This window comes from Plecotus auritus, assembly GCF_963455305.1.
Source record: "Plecotus auritus genome assembly, chromosome: 2".
In the NCBI taxonomy this organism is placed as follows: Eukaryota; Metazoa; Chordata; class Mammalia; order Chiroptera; family Vespertilionidae; genus Plecotus; species Plecotus auritus.
The window spans coordinates 189,523,828-189,545,828 of record NC_137771.1 but is presented as its reverse complement, the minus strand read 5'-3'; the positions used below and the strand labels follow the sequence as shown (position 1 = coordinate 189,545,828).

At 34.8% G+C, this 22,001-nt stretch overlaps 1 protein-coding gene across 1 annotated transcript in view; it reads left to right on the top strand.

Moving 5' to 3' along the window:
• PIK3CA (phosphatidylinositol-4,5-bisphosphate 3-kinase catalytic subunit alpha) overlaps window positions 1-16,966 on the top strand; it is a 65,929-nt gene extending 48,963 nt beyond the window's left edge. Inside the window, exons 10-21 of the mRNA XM_080658109.1 lie at window positions 1,090-1,214; window positions 2,182-2,263; window positions 2,573-2,737; window positions 2,959-3,062; window positions 3,924-4,095; window positions 7,112-7,218; window positions 9,482-9,603; window positions 10,412-10,490; window positions 14,291-14,461; window positions 15,270-15,387; window positions 15,495-15,646; window positions 16,406-16,966. Of these exons, the coding sequence (XP_080514235.1) occupies window positions 1,090-1,214; window positions 2,182-2,263; window positions 2,573-2,737; window positions 2,959-3,062; window positions 3,924-4,095; window positions 7,112-7,218; window positions 9,482-9,603; window positions 10,412-10,490; window positions 14,291-14,461; window positions 15,270-15,387; window positions 15,495-15,646; window positions 16,406-16,676 (1,668 nt within the window). The 3' untranslated portion in view covers window positions 16,677-16,966. The remainder of the gene's footprint in view (window positions 1-1,089; window positions 1,215-2,181; window positions 2,264-2,572; window positions 2,738-2,958; window positions 3,063-3,923; window positions 4,096-7,111; window positions 7,219-9,481; window positions 9,604-10,411; window positions 10,491-14,290; window positions 14,462-15,269; window positions 15,388-15,494; window positions 15,647-16,405) is intronic.
• Window positions 16,967-22,001: the final 5,035 nt, after the last annotated feature.

The window sequence follows — 22,001 nt, the reverse complement described above, 5'->3', positions numbered from 1 at the left end:
TCTTAGTGTGGATGGTTCTTGTCACTTGGATTACAATTAAATATTACCTTTTCATGCCTTCTCAGAGGCCATTTCTGAGCACCCAGTCTAAAGTAGTCACTCAGTCATTCTCTGTTACATCACCCAGAGTATTTAAATCAACTTGTCAATATTTTTCTTATTTGTTCATTTAATTTTCCACTGTAATGGAGGCCCCGTTAATACAGGTTCTTTTATAATTTTATGACCCCTAACAGTAAGAACAAGACAAGGCACACAGTCCATGCTTTAATAAATATTTGTTGAGTAAATATGTGCTAATAATATTTCTTGATGCTGTTAGATAAATTAACAATGTTTAAATGTATAAAAACCTAGTAGCATGGATGTTTGCTTTCATTTTTAGCCATTAGGAATATCTGTAACCCTTTCTAAAGGATATATAATTGTTTTTTAATAATACATTAATATGAATTAATAATTATTATATAGTTAATATATCTACATTTAAAGAAAAAAATACATTACTTGGAATTTGTACCAAAAGTTGTGGTGTTTTGGTTTCCAAACACACAATGTACATGGTTTTAATGGGGATATTGCTTCTACTTTTTTCCCTTATTTATTTTTACTTTTTAAATTTGAAAGCCTAAAAGTGACTATTAGGATGTATCTAGGCAACCATTATGAAATAATTTACATTTTAATTTACTATATTACTATTTCATATTCTGTTATTCCAGAAACATTAGCAGATTACTAAGGAGGGTCCTCATCAGCGCGAGAAGTAACTTATTCACTACTAACCCCTGGTATCCAATTTCTTATCCCTGACTAACTTTGGCAGTTACTATTCTGTGGTTGATGGTAATGTTAACCAAATAAGTTACTGGAAGAAAAAAAAGTTACTGGATTTATTCCACAAATACTGTCTTGAGCTGATTCTTCCCTATTCCTAAAAATAAAGTCTTATCATGGGAATAGTAAACTGTTTCACAGCAGTTAATAAGCAATATAAAGTGAACTAACAGTTTTCTTTCTTTTTTTATGTGGATCACTCATGAAAAATATAGCAGAGAAAATCATATAAGATATTACTTTATTTTACAGAGTAACAGACTAGCTAGAGACAACGAATTAAGGGAAAATGATAAAGAACAGCTCCGAGCAATTTGTACCCGAGATCCTCTCTCTGAAATCACTGAGCAAGAGAAAGATTTTCTCTGGAGCCACAGGTAAGTGTTAAAATGAAGAGTCTCGTTTCTTATCATACAGAAGAAAAGAAAGAATTGGCTTTGGCTGACCTTGCCTTTTTTTCTACCATACCTATTAAAGTAAATAAAGCATAATACACATGACTTTTTTATAAACATATCCTTTTTAAAGTTGTAGTTATAGATCAATATTTCTAGAAAAAAATCATGCTGCATTGGTATTAACTTTGCATATTGAATGCTTTTTAAAAAATTCTAAGTTGATAACACCTTTTTTAGGATTTGGTTTTTATTTTTGCTTTTTAATAAAATTCAAGATCCAAAAAAATATCCTGTTGTTTTAGATCAGTGGCCGGCAAACTCATTAGTCAACAGAGCGGCAAACCACGGCTCCGAACCGCATGTGGCTCGCGAGCCGGTTTGCCGACCACTATTTTAGATCAATTTAGTTGGTCTAGATATTTCTATTTTTAGGAGTTCCCTTCATTTTCCTTACACTTCCTCAAAGTAATAGTGTAATGCCTTATTTTTACTTATGAAGAAATTTTCGTACTACTTGGTGACACTTTTATTTAAATAAAGCAATTGCAGTGCATTTCTGCAGAAGTTCCTTAAAACATAAATTCTTTCCGGTGACCACAGTAGAAGTGGTGACTCTTCTCATGGTCCAAGTTGCTTACTGGGTGAATAAAAGGAGTTATATAAAGAGTGTTATAAAATAAATTCACAATTTTTCCTAAGTACCTGCCTTCCATTTGGATTTTTCTTTTGCCTCCCTTGCCATTATAACTGTATCTAGGTATCTGTGTACATAAATATGCAACAAAATGTTAAAACACTGATTTTTTTTTTTTTAATGAAGGCTAGTAATGATAAAACCTAAGTGTTTGGAACTTCTTAAAGATTGCATAGTTGGAAATTTAGACATCTAGGCCTTATAAATAACATGCAAGAATGTTTTTTATTTTGTTTTATCTTTTCCACACAGGCACTATTGTGTAACTATCCCTGAAATTCTACCCAAATTGCTTCTGTCTGTTAAATGGAATTCTAGAGATGAAGTAGCTCAGGTAAATGCATGTTTGAGATTCCTGAGTAGCTGTTGCTTGGATTGTTTTCTCTCACAAAGTCTGCATAAATATGAGGTGAAACAGACTGTTTTAAGTTAATTAATAATGGTAATATAGTAGAGAAAAATACCATTCAGACTGCTTCCACTGATAAAATTAATTAGAACTGAACATTTTAAGCACTGAATTCGTAAGGGAGCTTTTATCTAAACTAATTTTAAAATGAAAAATTAAGACAATGTCTTAAAAGGGTTCATTCACAACTGTCTTTGCTTTACAAATATGATTTGTGGTCTTTCTCATGCACAGATGTACTGCTTGGTAAAAGACTGGCCTCCAATCAAACCCGAACAAGCTATGGAGCTTCTGGACTGCAACTACCCAGACCCTATGGTTCGAAGTTTTGCTGTTCGATGCTTAGAAAAATATTTAACAGATGACAAACTTTCTCAGTACCTAATTCAGCTAGTACAGGTAAAATAATGTAAAAAAGAAAAATTATGTTTTATTCTAAATCCATGCAACTTCCAAAACCTCTACTGTATTAACTGATTTTATGCTTTTTTAAAAATTAGTTTTGTCACCAGTAGTATCTTACTTACTTTCTAAAAAAATTACCTTTAACTCCAATCATGCAAAAATTGACCCTCGTTGATGTAAAGTTGTTTTATGTTTGTTTGTTTTTAAACACATAGGTCCTAAAATATGAACAGTATTTGGATAACCTACTTGTGAGATTTTTACTCAAAAAAGCATTGACTAATCAAAGGATTGGGCACTTTTTCTTTTGGCATTTAAAGTAAGTCAAATTATTTTCCCATTAAATTATCTACAGATATATTACTTTCTTAATGTATGCATAAATATGCATACTTATATACTATAGCTTTTGTTTGTCTGGAAGAGTTTTCCATACTGAAAATATGTAGTACCAATGATGAGTTTCCCCTCAACCTTTTCTCTTTAGAATTAAATAAACAGTGAAATTCAAAACTGAATTTTTTACAGGAATGAGAGCTGAAATATTTTTAAAGACTTTGATTCTACTTTAAGTGAAGTTAAATTTGCTAGGTTAATGTTGATTAATGGTATATTTGGTTTCACTGCGTGTGTGTATTAAAATATCCCAAAATAAAGAAAAAAATCTTACCTTGGAATTGGAATTCAGAAGAATAATAACAAAAATCTCAAATTTCTTATTAGAAAAGAAGCTAATTAAGAATAGAAAAAATTATGTGGAATCAGATATACCTAATACTCAAAGATAGGGGTCATAATCCAAACACTTTTTTCTAAATTTAGAAACAGATAGCAGTATTCGCTGAACTCTTAACTCCCTCCCTATTCATTTTCTTTTTGTTCCTACTTTCCCTTTGTTCATGTTTATATGTATATCTGAGAGATTAGTTAATAAAAACTAGTTGAAATAAACATAAAATCTAGTACATTAACATTTGAAGAACTATCTGAAACTCTCGATTATTTTGCTTCTAAATGATAGGTCTTAAATTATTTTATTGTTAGTATGATATAACACTTATTGAATTTAGAAAAAAAATTTTAAATATATATGTACTCATTTGAGACTATATGTATGTATATATGTGTGTGAGTGTGTGTGTATTGTCCTTTTTGTTTTAATCTTGCACTGTTCCTCTAGATCTGAGATGCACAATAAAACCGTTAGTCAGAGGTTTGGCCTGCTTTTGGAATCCTACTGCCGTGCATGTGGGATGTATTTGAAGCACCTGAACAGGCAAGTCGAGGCTATGGAAAAGCTCATCAACTTAACTGACATTCTCAAACAAGAGAAGAAGGATGAGACTCAAAAGGTATATGACTCTTTAGTTTGTTTTTGAAACTCTTTGTTGCAGTGTGTCAGGGTTATTTGAGAGCCCAGTATACAGGAGTGTGCAAAAGTAGGACTATAGTTGTGAATACACAAATAGTTAATATTTATTATTATATTATGTATTTGTATTTCCATATGAACAACTGTAAACCTACTTTTGCCCACCTCTGTATATGCAGATCATGGGTCTTAGAATCAAGCATATTAGGATTTGTATCCATTTCCACTGGCTCTTGGCTGTGCAGTGTTAGACACATTACTTAGTCTTTGAGATTCATCTTCCTTATCTGTGAAATAGGAATAATTCTTTCTTCATAGTGTTGTCGTGAGAATTAAATTATGTGAGATATGCAAAGCTCCTGTCACAGTCCCTAGAACATGGGAAGTGCCCAGTAATTGTTAGTTCTCTCTCTCTCTTCCTTTCTCTTTTATATAATCCTAACTTTTAAAAATAACTTTTCCAATACTTTCAACAATAAAGAATTATTAAAAATAAATTAAAATAATTTTCCCTATTCTGTGTCACTTACTCTTTTAGTAATTACCTTGAAAATGAGTGGAAGATTTGGGGGGGGGGGGTTCTGTAAGAGATCAATCGAAGGACTTGTACGCATGCATATAAGCATAACCAATGGAAGGACTTGTACGCATGCATATAAGCATAACCAATGGATAAAAGACACTGAGGTGGCGGCAGGTAAATGCATGTACTGAGGGGAAGGGGAGGCCAGGGGGAGGTCAATGGGGGAAAAAAAAAAAAGAGACATATGTACTACTATTTGTAATACTTCAAACAATTAAAAAAAAATAATAAAATAAATAAATAAATAAATAATAAAAATAAAAAGTTTGAAGACCCCTGCTCCTCTGGCAACCAAAAAAAAAAAAAAAAAAAAAAAATGAGTGGAAGAAAATTAGTGTTTACATTTCGGAGTTTAAAATGGACTTAGTTACTCAGTGAATATGTCATGCTTTAGTCAAGTGCAGTCAAGCTTAGAGTTACTGAGGAATATGAAATGTGAAGATTTTTCATGAGCTTTTCCTATTCTTTATCCTTTATCCCACCATATTTTATAGTTAAAACTGAAATCATACTTCATCTCCAGTGAAATGAAAAAAAAAATCCCACCTTATTAGTGAGTCCCCAAAGTACACAGAATGTAAATTAGCAGTACTGAATTAATTTTTCCAACATCTTCATTAATATTGCTTGAAAAAATACTTTCTGTAAAAAAAAAAGTTACTGTTTTAATCTATATGCCACAGAATTGATTTTATTAAAGTTGTGGTATATAAGTTTAAATATAGATTATTAGGAAATAATTGTACTGTTTCTGATGCTGGAATTGTGAGCAAGAGGGGACTAGACTGCTTTGAAAGAATAACGCTTATTACATTTATATTGTAACTGAGGTTAAGAAAAAAGAAATAGATATTAGTTAAATTAGTAAATATAGGCATTTCTTCTAAACTGGAATTTTATATAACAAATTGGCCGTGATACAGTGGATTAATTAGGAACATGAAATTCACTACTCAGATTACTATTGGCTTAAATGGAGTTGTGATAGGGAACTAAAAACAGTCATAGGATTTGTGGAATCTAAAAAAAACAACAAATGAACAAGCAGAACAGAAACAGACTAATAGATACAGAGGACTTTTTGATGGTTGCCAGATGGGAGGGGGGTTGGGGATTATTGAAAAAAGTGAAGGGATTAAAAAATACAAATTGGTCCTAGCCGGTTTGGTTCAGTGGATAGAGCGTCGGCCTGCGGACTAAAGGGTCCCTCCCAGGTACGATTCCGGCCAAGGGCATGTGCCCAGGTTGCGGGCTCGATCTCCCCCAGTAGGGGGTGTGCAGGAGGCAGCCAATCAATGATTCTCTCTCAATGATGTTTCTATCTATCTCTCTCTCTTCCTCTCTGAAATCAATAAAAAAATCATATTTTTTAAAAAATACAAATTGGTAGTTACTGAATGAATAGTCACAGGGATGTAAAGTACTGCCCCAGTCATAGGACTAAAGGCAGTTACTTTGTGTGGTTTGTATTTTATCATAACAATGATAAAGTGCAGGAAGCAGTGTGCTAATGTTAGGGCTGATAGTGACAGAGAAAGAAATGCCTTTACATGATCAAGAGCCCTAGTCAGTGATGACTAGATTTTCTAGCTATTCACTTATACATAGTAAGGAAAGGGGGGGGGGGGGACGACTTGTTACTAAAATCCAGCATGAATATAAATTTATTATGAATTACTAGGTCCTAAACTCTTTTCTTGTTCCCCACTCATATTTTACATTTTCAATAGATAGAGGTTTTCTAAAATAAAATGGCAATTATGGCATGATAGCTCAGCAGTCTGGGCTCTGGTTTGAACTAATTAAAAATGGATGTTCCTTTCTAACTCTATGCTAGAGCATGAGTATAGTGTGAGACTCAGTGTAACAAATGTTTTTACAAGTCCTTTTCCCAGCAGTTCCTTTTAGCCTCCCTTGACCTTTTCTACCCAACAGAGAGTGAACATGATGTCTCCATAGCTTTCCCTCTACAACACTGGGTCAGAAAACTTTTTCTTACAAGGTCAGATAATAAATGGATTTTCAGGCCATGTGGACACTATTGTAATTACTTAACTCTGCTGTTTGAGTGAGAAAACAGCCAAAGTCTAAATGAATGGGCATGGTTATATTCAATTCAATTTAATTTACAAAATCTGGCCGCTGACCTGCTGTAGTTGACCACGCCCTGTTCTAGAGCCAAAGCATTGCCTCTGTCATCAGGCTGAGTTCTGCTCACAGGGAGGTGCACAGTGCTGTCACTCTTGCCTCTGCCTGAGTTGTCTGCTCTGTGTTACAGAAACATGTCTAACTAGAATGCTGCCAATCCAAGATATCTATTCAAAGGCTGAGGTTCCAGTGTATAAAAGAAATTAGCAATTAGTTTTACCTTTTATAAGTTCATCCTCTAATCACAATTATACTAATTTATCAGGTACAGATGAAGTTTTTAGTTGAGCAGATGCGGCGACCAGATTTCATGGATGCTCTACAGGGCTTTCTATCTCCTCTAAATCCTGCTCATCAATTAGGAAATCTCAGGTAAGGTACCTTATTGGAAGTTTTATTTATATATTTAAATAGTATCCTCTTTGGAGAAAATCTTGAGAAAAGTCAAAATGTCCATTATAATTAGCCCTAGCTGGTTTGGTTCAATGGATAGATGTCGGCCTGTGGACTGGGGGGATCCCAGGTTCGATTCTGGTTAAGGGCACATGCCCAGGTTGCGGGCTTGATCCCCTGTTTGGGGCGTGCAGGAGGCAGCCGATCAATGATTCTCTCTCATCATCGATATTTCTATCTCCCCCTTTTCCTTCCTTTCTGAAATCAATAAAAATATATATATTTTTTTAAAAGTCGATTATAATTAGAATATTCCATTACAGAGGGTGAGGCAAAAGTAGGTTTACAGTTGTGAGTACATGAAGCACAGTTTATTCGTGTATTATTTATTAATTATTGTATTATTTTCTATACAAGCAACTATAAACCTACTTTTGCCTCCCCTTGTACATGTTTCCTTTTCCCATTCTCCTACCCTACAAAATAAGAGTTGTAAAGTTTTCTTAAGTTCGGGATGAGTTTTACTACTTTAATAATGGAGTTTAAAACACTCTCTAGAGCCAGAATTTCTTATACCATAGGATAAGAAATGGAATGTAATATCTGTAAAACTAATGATGTGGCCCTGGCGGACGTTGTTCAGTGGTTAGAGTATTGGCCTGCGCACCAAAGGGTCACGGGTTCAATTCCAGTCAAGGGCACATACCTGGGTTGCAGGTTCAATCCCCAGCCCAGGTTGGGGCACGTATGAGAGACATCCAATTGATGTTTCTCTCACATTGATGTTTCTCTCTTTTTTTCTTCCTCCCCCTTCTCCTTTCCACTTTCTCTGAAAATCAATGGAAAAAATATCCTTGGGTGAGGATTGAAAAAAGAATGTGAATAGGAAAAAAAACAAAAAACAACTAATAATGTGTCCCTATGTTTGTTGAAAATTAATAAGCTATTATGTGATTAATTTTTAAGCTTAATATTTTTTGATTTTTTTTAATAAATCTTTATTGTTCAGATTATTACAGGTGTTCCTCTCTTTTTTCCCCCATAGCTCCCCTCCACCTGGTTCCCCACCCCACCCCATGCCCTTACCCCCCGCCACTGTCTTTATCCATAGGTGTAAGATTTTTGTCCAATCTCTTCCTGCACCCTTCACACCCTCTTCCCCCTGAGAATTGTCAGTCCACTCCCTTTCTAAATCCCTGATTCTATTATATTCATCAGTCCATTCTGTTCATCAGATTTTTTATTCACTTGATTTTTAGATTCACTTGTTGGTAGGTATGTATTTGTTGTTCATAATTTTTATCTTTACCTTTTTCTTCTTCTTCCTCTTCTTAAAGAATACCCTTCAGCATTTCATATAATCCTGGTTTGGTGGTGATGAACTCCTTTAGCTTTTTCTTGTCTGTGAAGCTCTTTATCTGACCTTCAATTCTGAATGATAGTTTTGCTGGGTAGAGTAATCTTGGTTGTAGGTTCTTGCTGTTCATCGCATTGAATATTTCTTGCCACTCCCTTCTGGCCTGCATAGTTTCTGTTGAGAAATCAGCTGACAGTCGTATGGGTACTCCCTTGTAGGTAACTAACTGTTTTTCTCTTGCTGCTTTCAAGATTCTCTCTTTGTCTTTTGCCTTGGCATTTTAATTATGATGTGTCTTGGTGTGGTCCTCTTTGGATTCCTCTTATTTGGGGTTCTCTGTGCTTCCTGGACTTGTAAGTCTATTTCTTTCACCAAGTAGGGAAAGTTTTCTGTCATTATTTCTTCTAATAGGTTTTCAATACCTTGCTCTCTCTCTTCTTCTGGCACCCCAATAATTCGGATCTTGGTATGCTTAAAGTTGTCCCAGAGGTTCCTTACACTATCTTCATATTTTTGGATTCTTTTTAAATTATTTATTGATTTGAGAGAGCGAGGAAGGGAGGGAGGGAAAGAGAGAGGGAGGGGGGCATTTATTTGCTGTTCCAATTAATCTACTCATTCATTGGTTGCTTATATATGCCCTGACCAGGAATTGAACCCTCAACCTTGGTGTATCAGGACAACCCTCTAACCAACTGAGCTACCCAGCCAGGGCAACATTTATTTTCTCTTTATAATCCCTTAGAAATGAATTCATTAATAAAATCAAGTAGAAACTTTTAAATTTTTATAACACTTTAGACAGTGATGCTATTTTAAAATTAATTTGAAGGTAAAAGAATAATAAAGCTAGAGTGCCTATTGAAGTTTTTAACTATTTTAAAGGCTTGAAGAGTGTCGAATTATGTCCTCTGCAAAAAGGCCACTGTGGTTGAATTGGGAGAACCCAGACATCATGTCAGAGTTACTCTTTCAGAACAATGAGATCATCTTTAAAAATGGGGATGGTAAGGATGAGTATTAATGAACCTATGATGCATGAATTTAGCTATCCTTTTATATACAGGATATTTATGAACCATGAAGACTATTGAAAGCTATTTAAGGAATATGCATATTGTGGTAAATGTGTAATATTAAGCAGATGTCTTGGCCTTTAGAATATGTATATATAATTATTGAAAAGAAGTACTGGTTTAGAATCAGAAAGCTTGAATCTGTTTCTAACATTTGTTTAGCTATGAGAGTGTCTATTTATTCCATAAACATTTGATGTACTAGACAGTGGGGTTGTAAGAATAAAACAGAATCCCTGCCCTCCTAAAGGTTACATTCTAGCAGGGAAGAGAGAGATGTAAGACAAATAATTATAAAAATAAAATTACAACCATGGTACAAGGGAAAAGTATAGTCTGCTAAGAAATCATATAAAAGGAGATCCTAATTTTCTTGGAGAATAGGCTGTGCGGGAGCAGAGGGAGGGTCACTGATGGGTTTCCATTGAGAAATGACATTTCAGCATTGAATTGGGTTAATCGAATGTTTAAATATAAACATGTTCAAATTTAACAGTTCAGAAAAATAAATGTTTTAATTTAAAATTTTTGGAAAATAGCTTATCCTACATTGTAATATAAATGAGTTTATGTAGATACTTTAGAAATGGGTTAAAGAGTCAAAATATTGCTTCCTAATAGATTATTTTAAAGAGTAAATATAGCTCTGTTTATTTATCATTTGAAAACAATGTGATGACATGATATCCAAATGTGTACTTATGGTATTAAGTGGTAGTACATGTTATTTGAATTTCAGATTTGCGGCAAGATATGCTAACACTTCAAATTATTCGCATTATGGAAAATATCTGGCAAAATCAAGGTCTTGATCTTCGGTAGGTAACCAATAAGGCATCATGTATGTTGAAAATTACCCTGAAAACGTAAGCTATGCGTAAATGTTAATTATAAAGCATGTAGAGGCATACATCTGTAAAAAGTATGGGGCAGTAATTAACACTAATTTCTTTCCTTTGTCCTCCTCTTTAGCTTACAATAGCTACTGAGATTCTGCTAAGTAAGAAGAGCTCTCTCTTATAAACTGGTAGATTGCAACTGCGAGTGTCTCTTTAAGAACAGGATATAGGAGGCAAAAGGCCCCTGTGTCTTTCAGAAGTTGAGTTTAGAAGGAAGTTTCTTTCATAATATAAATTTTGTAATTTTAAAACTTTCTAAATTCTCTAGTCTTGAATCAGTTTTGCAGAAAAATTTATGAAAGCAACTAATCTTAAAGCTTTTACCATTCTGTTGATTTCTGGCCAGCTTTCCACAATTACCAGTATTATCTCCAAGTTTTCTCTCATGCGTCTTCTTCTAGTGACCTTTGCTTTTAATGGTTTTTCCTTCTCTTACTTTGCAAATCTAGGTTCTTTCAGGCAAAGGCCACCCTCTCCAGAAGTATTTTGTCTGTAAGTGGGCATAAGAGACAGGAATCAACACTAGTTAGGGTTTATTTGTATGCTTCTTCTAGATTAAGAATAGCTAGTATATAAAAGTATATTGGTAACAAATAATAGAACCCTTTTATTGCAAAGAAGAGAAATGGACATCTCAAGTAACCTGCCAAATTACAAATTTTAGTTATCAACTTTAATTCTTAACTTCTTATTATTTGCCTAATCCCTGCTGCTTTCCAAAAACAATTCCTGTGATATGAATCAGGTTTCCTTTTTTGGTATAATTTCCTGTTGTGAGAGATCCACATGCCGCTGCTACCACCACTCCCAGGGGAGTGGAGTACAAAAGAGGATGAAGAACTAGACAGTAAAGGAAAGATTTAACTATAGTGTAACTCTGGTAATTAATGATATTTAATTGTAAATTAGTGACTGTGCAAAAAAAGCATGTAAAGTTAAGCTTGGTCATTATGAAAAGTAAATTGGATCTTTAGAAAGTTTTTAAGTCATAATATTTTCTAAATATTGTTCTTTCTATTTAATTAAATTAAGGTTAAAATTTTTGTTTAAAGTTTAATTTTAAATAAATTGATAACATTTTTATTTATTCTTGGCAAAACTTAGATTCAGGTTTATGGTGATTCTGTTTGGTGGTGTTTTGCTTTGTTTTCCTAACTAGCCTTATAGGGACTATGTGACTCTTTAAACTATGAGCATGTTCAGTAGCAATAAAATATAAATAAGAGAATGAGCAGGAATACAGCCTTAAGAAATTCCTGTATTTACCAGGGCAGATAGAAGAAAAGATTCCATAAGAAAAATGTTCAAAAGAGTAGGAGGACCAGAGTAAGTGATTCACAGAACCCCAAAGAGGGAGAGATTCACAAACAATTTAGTGTCATGTACTTCAGGGGATTTCTTAAGCCTTTGGATATGATCATGGTTAGCTTTAAGAAGAGCTGACTAAGTAAAGTGGTAGGCGGAGAAGTAAGGCTATGAGGAATTACATGAGAAGATGAAAATAAGTGTAGAAGATTACTCTTTAGAAAGGTGGTAAGAAAATAAGTGTAGATGATTACTTTTTAGAAAGGTGGTACGAATGTATTATCTATATATATAAAAGCCTAAGGAACCGTTATGACCGAATGACTGGAACGACCAGATGACCAGTCGCTATGATGTTCACTGACCACCAGGGGGCAGACACTCAATGCAGGAGCTGCCCCATTGTGGTCAGTGCGCTCCCACAGCCAACTGCCTGTGGTCCCTCCCCACAGCCAGCCAACCTCCCACAGTCCCTCCCCCAACAGCCAGCTGGCCCCCATCAGCCCCTGGTGTTAAACCATTTGTAGACGACCTGCTTCTGGGTCAGGGTTTCATACATAGCAGAGCAGTTCCCTCACTGCATCCTATTGAAAGTCGGCACTCGACACAAGGGTTTGTCTCACTCCCGTCCTCTCCCTTCCCCGGGGTCCACCCACCTGCTGTGGTGGCGGCATGGCAACAAGGGGGCGAGATGGAGAGCCATGCAATGTTGGGGCACCTACGATGGTGGCAGCAGTGTCCATTCCTTCCACACCCAGCCTGGTGACCATCACCTCCTCTCCCAACCCTGCCGGGGCCTTTGGGCCCTGGGCTGGGATGGGGAACTGGGGTGGGTGGCAGCGGACGCAGACCCTTTCCCAGGGGGGCTGAGGGCCAGCTCCCTCCTCAGGGCCAGCAGCCAGCCTTCCACGGCCCCTCCCCCTGGCCAGCAGGCCCTGATTGGCCTGGCCCCAATTGGCCCAGTCCCAGTCGGCCCTGATCACCGGCCAGGTCTAGGGACCCCAGGCGTGCATGAATTTGTGCACTGGGCCTCTAGTTAATACATAATAATATAAGAATAAACTGTTTCACATACTCAAAACTCTAAGCTTCCTTCCATTAAAATATTGCATTAGATTGAATACAGAAGCATATATGAGAATTCAGCTCATACTGTTAAGCTAGACCAGTGGTCGGCAAACTGCGGCTCATGAGCCACATGCAACCTAGACTGACCTAGACTCCACTGACCTAGACTCTCGATTCCAATAATTACAGACTGTTGTTGTTCCTTGTGATTAAGCCCCTATCCCAGTGGTCGGCAAACTCATTAGTGAACAGAGCAGCAAACTGCGGCTCACGAGCCGCATGTGGCTCGTGAGCCGCAGTTTGCCAACCACTAAGCTAGACAGTAAAGAAATTTGCAATAATGGAAAACAGTGTTACTCTTCTCACTAAGTTTCTTAATACAGTCTTTTATGTCATAATTGATGTTATTTATATTACCTTATAATTGTTGTTATTTTATAATTTTATGAATTCATTAATATTTTAATTTTTATTTTTTCCATTTTAATATCTAACATCAATAGATATAGCCCATATAAATAAAAACTCTTGGGAATCCACAGTAATTTTTAAGAGTATTAACAAGTCCTGAGACCAAAAATTTGAAACTACTGCCTTAAAGTGTTGTTTAGATGTCAGTGAAACATCTTTAAATTCATCCATATTTTTAAGCTACAAATGTTTATAAAATTTTAATTGCCATAATAATTTCCTTAATGCTTTTCTAATATACAAGTAAATATTTTCTCAGTTGAAGGTTATAATAAATTATGGCAGATCGTTTTGAGGATTTTTCTAGGAATGTCATCTATATATAAAAACCTAAGCAACTGAATGACCGAGCAACCAGTCGACCGGTAGCTATGACACCCACTGACCACCAGGGGGCAGGTGCTCAACACAGGAGCTGCTCCCTGGTGGTCAGTGCACTTCAACAGCTAGAGCACCGCTCAGCCAGAAGCCGGGCTCACTGCTGGCGAGCGCAGCTGTGGTGGCGCGAGCCTCTCCCACCTCTGCGGCAGTACTACCAGGCCTCTACCAGCAGGCACAGTGGGACCGGATGAGTGGGAGCAAGCAGTGTGGTGCCCAGCCCGGGCTCGGGCTCCTTCCTGGCCGCCTGCCACTCCACGCACTACTACATCACTTGGGGTCCCGGATTGTGAGAGGGCGCAGGCCAGGTTGAGAGACCCCACCGGTGCATGAATCCATGCACCAGGCCTCTAGTACTATAGTAAAAAAATAAAATTAGGTTAAGGGAGTAACATGACAAATTTGCAAATACTGGAATATTCATGTACTAGCTTGTTAAAATCTTTGCTATTTTAAAATTCTATCATTTAATTGCAAATGTCTCCCTCCTTTTTCAGAATGTTACCTTATGGTTGTCTGTCAATTGGGGACTGTGTGGGGCTTATTGAGGTGGTGAGAAACTCTCACACTATTATGCAGATTCAGTGCAAAGGGGGCCTGAAAGGGGCACTGCAGTTCAACAGCCACACGCTGCATCAGTGGCTCAAAGACAAGAACAAAGGAGAAATGTGAGTGTATTCTTCTTTGCTTCCTATTTAATCTAAATTGTTGTTAGACAAGTCTTTTAATGGTTGAATATGCTTCTGAGTTAGACCAGAGAAAACAAGTTACTTACTTCCGGGGGGGAAAAAAAATGTTCAACTTTTGACATATATGAGATTGTGTTTAAATGATCAGAATTGCTTATTACTTAGTGAAATCCTATACATTGAACATAGGTATCTAAAAGGTGTCTTTCTTATTGCTTATTCTTTTTTTAGAAAAATTAACATTGCAAATTAAAATTTTTACTTCTAGGTTATTGTTATAGCAATTAGAAAAATATTTTAATAACATAATAATATTTTTTCACTATAATAAGAATTGTGCTGCCCTAACCGGTTTGGCTCAGTGGATAGAGCATCGGCTTGTGGACTGAAGGGTCCCAGGTTCGATTCCGGTCAAGGGCACGTACCTTGGTTGCGGGCACATCGCCAGTAGGAGGTGTGCAGGAAGCAGCTGATCGATGTTTCTCTCTCATCGATGTTTCTAACTCTCTATCCCTCTCCCTTCCTCTCAGTAAAAAAACAATAAAATATATTTAAAAAAAAAAAAGAATTGTGCTTTGGTCTGAGAGTATCTGGAAATTCCTTAGAAACCTTTGAAAATTTCAGAATCTCAAAACTTCTCACTTCTTTGGACATAATTACTTCTTCCCCCTAATGTCAGTGATTGTTTTCATTGCTTTAATACAGACATTGACCATCTTTTCCCAGTTTGGACTGGATCACTCTGTATTTCCACAGAACTCATAAAAAGTTTATTTCTTCTTTGTAGATATGATGCAGCCATTGATCTGTTTACACGTTCATGTGCTGGATATTGTGTCGCTACCTTCATTTTGGGAATTGGAGATCGTCACAATAGCAACATCATGGTTAAAGATGATGGACAAGTAATAGCTTTCTCTTTTCAACCGTTTTGGTGTTCTTAAACTTACTAATTTGGCATGTTATATTTCTGCATTTATCAAACTATAACATAATTTTTTCTGTTCGAAAGCTGTTCCATATAGATTTTGGACACTTTTTGGATCACAAGAAGAAAAAATTTGGTTATAAACGAGAACGTGTGCCATTTGTTTTGACACAAGATTTCTTAATAGTGATTAGTAAAGGAGCCCAGGAATGCACCAAGACAAGAGAATTTGAGAGGTAAGCTCAAGAAATCAAAAGCACAAAATGAAGAATTCTTGCTGCACTATCAAACCAATTGATATTTTTCAATCAATATAAATAATAGATGTTATTTTAACATTGGAGCATAAACTGAAACTGAATATTTTAATGTATTGGTTTTATTTATTATATAATGCAGTGAAGAAAAAGAAAACAATTTATTTAGTCAAAGTCTAAAAGGAAAATGATCTTTAAACTTCTTAATACATTAAGCTTTTACTTACTGTTGTTAAAATACTTGGACTCCACCTTCTCTATATTGACAAATAATGTATAGTGCTTAAGACATTTTTCAGTCATGCAATTTGAGGAATTCAGTCAACTATAATTACCATGCTTATTCATAATTTTGTTATCACCTTATGATGTATATCAGTAGTCTATCTTAAACCTTAAAGTACTTTTAAAACCTTTTATAAAATTTTGTTTCATCTATAACTCAGTCCTGGCCCTAGAATAAGTCCTAAATGATTGATTCATACATTTAATAAATCCTTATTAAACTCCTAATGTGCCAGACATTCTTGTAGGTACTAAAGATAAAGCAGTAAACAAAGTCCTTTTGGACTCATGAAGTTTACGTTCTAGTGTAGGATAAAGGGATTGAGGAGAGGAATGCTATTTTTTATAGGTTTGTCCAAGGAAGCCTCTCTAATGATGTGACATTTGAGCAGAGACCCAAAGCTATTAATGCCATTTGCTTCATACTGACCAACTTGTTCTTATTACTTTTAGGTTTCAGGAGATGTGTTACAAAGCTTATCTAGCTATCCGGCAGCATGCCAATCTCTTCATAAATCTTTTCTCAATGATGCTTGGCTCTGGAATGCCAGAACTACAATCTTTTGATGATATTGCATACATTCGAAAGACCCTAGCTTTAGATAAAACTGAGCAAGAGGCTTTGGAATATTTCATGAAACAAATGAATGATGCACATCATGGTGGCTGGACAACAAAAATGGATTGGATCTTCCACACAATTAAGCAGCATGCTTTGAACTGAATGATAACTAAGAAATTGAAAGCTCAATATTGGATTCTAGTCTGCACTGTTAATAACTGTCAACAGGCAAAGACTGATTGCATAGGAATTGCACAATCCATGAACAGCATTAGAATTTACAGCAAGAACAGAAATAAAATACTATATAATTTAAATAATGCAAATGCAAACAGGGTTTGATAGCACTAAACTAGTTCATTTCAAAATTAAGCTTTAGAATAATGCGCAATTTAATGTTATGCCTTAAGTCCAAAAAAGGTAAACTTTGAAGATTGTTTGTATCTTTTTTTAAAAAACAAAACAAACAAACAAAAAAAACCCAAAATATATAGAAATGATGGAGAAGGAAAAAGAATGATGCTCTTTTTTGTCTTGCAAATGTTCTATGTTTTGAAATGTGGACATGCAAAGTCTATTATTGCATTAGGTCCAGGTAAACTGGAGTTTGATGTTAAATTACATTAAGATGGGAAATAATGAAATTTCTTTTTTTTTTTTTTTTTTTCATTGCTTTTCAACTTAGAGTTTGAAGTGGGTTTTTGACTCCTTGTTTAATGAAGAAAAATGCTTGGGGTGGAAGGGACTCTTGAGATTTTACCAGAGACTTTTCTTTTTTAATAAATCAAACCTTTTGACGATTTAGGGTCTTACTGCAAAGTTTTGGAAGCAGTCACAAATGAGACCTGTTATAAGGTGGCTTTTGGGTTTTTTTTCTGGACAGTATTTACAAGAATCTGATTCTTATTTCCCAGCGAAATTCTGGGGGCCCATAAAGTAAAATAATCATAGAGAAAGAATGAGCAGGAATAGTTCTTGCTTCAGAATTGTACAGTATTCACCTTAAGTTTGATTTTTTTTCCTCCTTTTGCAATTGATGAATTGAATACATTTTTCATGCATGTTTTCCAGAAAAATAGAAGTGAGTATTAATGTTATTAAAAAGATTATTTTTTTTATTAAAAGCTATTTATATTATAGAAACTATCATTAATATATATTCTTTATTTCATGATCTGTCCCATAGTCATGCATTGTTTTGCACCCCAAATTTTTTTATTGTTCATATCCGCAATGGTCAGCTCTTCTCTTGGTCTTTGGAGAAGGCTCAGGCACTATCCCATTTATACCAATACTAGTGAATAACTACTTAAAGAAAACAGAATAAAGTTTATCCTTTTTTTTTTTCTTTCTCTTTTTACATGAATCGCCCATCTTGCATCCCCTTTTATAGTTTAGAATGCCTCAATCATATGAAATTAGTTATCAAAATTAATACAATTTAGAGTATCTTGATTGCTTAAACCCTCTACAGAGGTATGCTCATGAATAATACTTTATAATATGGGGAAATAGAAATGAACTTTTTACTATTTTAGGCTGTTTATCCAATATCTCAATAATAAAAGCAGGATTATGTCCCATTTCCAAGTGGTCAGGGCTCACTCTCCAACTTCATTAAATTGCAGTTGAGCACAGGGTACATTCTTAAACATTTTGAAAAACATTAACCCAAAATGTAGGGGCTAAGGCTAGTCATCACTCCAGAATCTGATATTTTACTCAGTATTTGAAATGAATGATTAATTCCCTAGGAAATAGTTTTAGCAAATGTTCAGGTGCCACACCAGAAAAAGTGCAATAATTTACTGACAGTTTTCTAGATTAGGCATATTATTGGAATACAACTTTATAAAGAGCACACATTGTATACTCTAGTGAAAGAGCATCACTAAAAAATCTTCACTTATGAAATCAGTTACCTATAGTCTTGAATAGTGAACAAGGACTCTAATACAAATACTCTTAATATTTGGCTATTTTAGAACCCTTAAAGGGCATAATTATTGGAGATTTAGGTACTTCACTAAGGCATGTATATAATATTGCCAACAGGAAAAATAAATTTGAAGATTAGAGGAACTTATTTCTCTAAACTGTCTTGGAATCGTTCAGAAGAATTTAAACTCTATTAAGCAGGAAACCAATCTATTCTTTTGCAAAAGATTTCATAACTTATTAACACTTCATGATTCACATTTTGTGTCTTAGATCTGTTCAGTTATAATACATACTACCATCCCAGTCTTTTTTGTATTAGGAGTTGATTACAGGAAAACTCAGTGAAATGATACAAATCTGCGACTCTGATGTTGGAAAGTGAAGTTTTAACAGAGAACCAACCATGTTTTACCTGAGTGCCAAAAAAGCTTTAAGCTTCCTTGCACAGAATTTATACAATTTTTGCTCTTTCCACATCAATTCAGTTAGTCCACTTTCCCTGGGACCTCTCCACCATTAAAACACATGCCACATACCATATTTCATCATTGACATTTATTTTCAAGAGTTATTACAACCAAATTAAGTCTGTTTGAGAGGTGTAAACAAATTTTATAAAGAATATAGATTAAGTGATCTAGCTAAAAGCAAAATAAATATTAAACAAATCCAAGCAGAGTTTAAGGAAACAGCATTAAAAATAAGAAAAAAGGCACAGGTGGTTCTCAGAAGACAAGGAACCAAAAACTGAATTAAATGCTACATGGGAGACTAGGATATGTTTTAAATCATGACAACATAGTCGCTTCCAGGTACTTTAGTATCAGAGATCAATTCCAGTTGATCCCTTCCTGTGGCCAGCCATACGTCATTGAATGTGGTATAACTGACTATTGGCTCTACAGTTTCATTTGGTCACTTGAGCAATATTTCCTTCAATGACTATTTTGGAGGGGGGAGGAGCAGGTTTAAACAAAGTAAAACCATTTTAAACATATTCTAGCAAGAAATAATCAACTGTTTGAAAATCATGCTTTAACTTTTTGTTATGTTCTCAACTATACAAAGTTGTGTATTTTAAAAATTTTTACACTGCTGTTAATTTGAAATCTGTTAATCATATTGTGGAATTTGGTGTGTTTTTTTAAAAGATGTTTCTAATTGGATTTTTTAATCAAGAATGGAATTTGGTCTCTATTTTCTGATAGAACCTAAGCTTTTTGTGGTTCTTAGTGTCCTGTGTAAAACTTAGTGTCAAAGTAATCAACTTTGAGGTTTTCCCTTCTACTCTGCTTTATATTACAAGCCCTTTAGGAAATGGAACCTGGTGAATATACAATGAATTGTAAAATATTTTAATGTGTAACTTTTTCAACTGTGAAACTATGACTATTGGTTTTTTGATGAAAACAACTGCTGATAAAGTATTTTGTGTAAAGTGTAGTTCTTATTAATCAGGAAAATAATCAATGACTTGATTAGAATGTATATACCCTCTTGGATTTTATTTTAAGTGGATTGGTAATTTTCACATAGGTAAAACACAGTCCATCTGTATTCTTTTTTCCATCAAAAACTGCGTGATTTGGCATTCTTAAAAAATTATGAGTAGCCTATCTATTTTAAAGGCACCATGGAAATTTCACAGCATATAAACCTGGATTTGTTTCTTAATGTTTTTATAAATCCATTTAATTCATATCCTGGCTAATAGCCTATGCTTGCCAGCTCTTTGAAGAAATTTAATTTCTAGCATTAGTTTAAAGCCAGCAAGTTAACTTTTTGTGAATGTTAAAAAGTTCCTTTTGTTTCATTGCCTGCACCAACAGCAGACCTGGGCTGGACCCACACACTCAGAATCCACCTTAAAAAATTAATTTTGATGTCCAGGACATCACTATAGTATTTCAGTTGAAAGGCCATATGTGGTGTTAATGGATTGTGGTGCTTCTACTATTTAAAAATAACTTTCATACTTCAGATGTGTTTGAGAAGAGGGGGGTGGGGGGTGCTAAACAGGGAGGAGTTGTTTGAATGAATTACATTCTTCATATCCTGCTCAGATGTGGCATGAAAGAAGGCTGAAAGTTGTGAGAATATATTGTGCATACCACAAGGGAATTAACTCTTCATCAAGGATGGGATTGTGAAGGCTGAACTATAAGATTCGGCATTGACAGGATACTCAGATAATCATTCTTGGTGACAGAATAATACAGCTGGGCTGTTTTTTAAAATATAAACAAACCATTTTTATTTTTTAAGTATTGCATTAAAAATTGTAAATGAATCTTATGTGCCATGGCCTGGGAAGCCTTTTTTCTTTTCTATTAAATGTTATGTTCACTTTCTGAAAAGACTAGGGCTTAGCTCAAGATAACTGTGGTCCTGATAAAATTAGATTGGTAACTCTACCTCAGAAGGTTAATAAGGAAAAAAAATAGATAAGTCACAATTCAATACTTTAGCCTCTGATATTACCGAAATTTGCAGAGCACTGTATTTGAGATTTATAGTCAGAGTTGGCATGCCTTATTTTTAATGGCATTGGAGACATTAGGAAAAATAAAATTGGTTAAAAATTTGATCATTGCTCCAGCCATTTGGCAAAGGCTATAGTGCTAGGAGGTTCATGGTACTAGGTTCTTGAATTTGTTATTTAGAATTAGTTGTGTTCTCTTGATTATTAGTGAAGTTAGTGTGTGTATATGTGCACACATTTCTATTTGTATACACGCTGCTTGCTAGTTCTAGTCAAGAGGCATCTTTTATAAAAGATGTAAACATCCAGGTTCTAAAATTCAGAAGAGTTTAGAATTTATTAGGAGTTTCCCAAGTTGGGATGGTAGTTTTTAAATAAGCTTATTTCATTCAAGTATTCCACTTGATTAAAGTTTTGCACTTCCTTTTCATCAATGCAGCGCCATTCCTTTTGCTTAGATATGTTAATATTTTAGATATGTTAATATTACAGCCATGCTGGCTAGCATAAAGTGACAGTTATGAGCCATCAGGAAATTTTCTGACTTAATTTTTACACAATTACATATAAGTTTTAACAGGGAGGGGAAAAAAAAAAAAAAAAGCAGTCCCTTTTACCTTTAGTATAGTTGGGTAACTGATTTTCACTACCAACTGTAGACTCCATTCCTCAAGTTGGTAAGTATGGAAAGGGGCTTTTTAAACGTATTTTGTAAGCTATTTAAGTCTATGAATCTATCTGAAATCATATTTAATCTGTCACTACAATAATTTTGTGGTTATGCTAAGAGACATGTACATTTTTTAAGTGAAAAATTTTTGTTAATACTTCTAAGGAAGGAGGCAGAAAACCAACTTTGATATTTTCTCAAAATATCTTTAATAAGACTGAACTCCTTAATTCTAGTGTAAATTTCCAAATGTCATTATCTATTGATTTCATAAGAAAAGGCCCCTTTCCAGATTCAATTTATGTTCCTATGAGTGGTCAGAGAAGTTGGTCTTCATCTGATTTCTAGGAATGTTTTTGGTTATGGAACCTAAGTTTCAAATGCAACCAGTGGT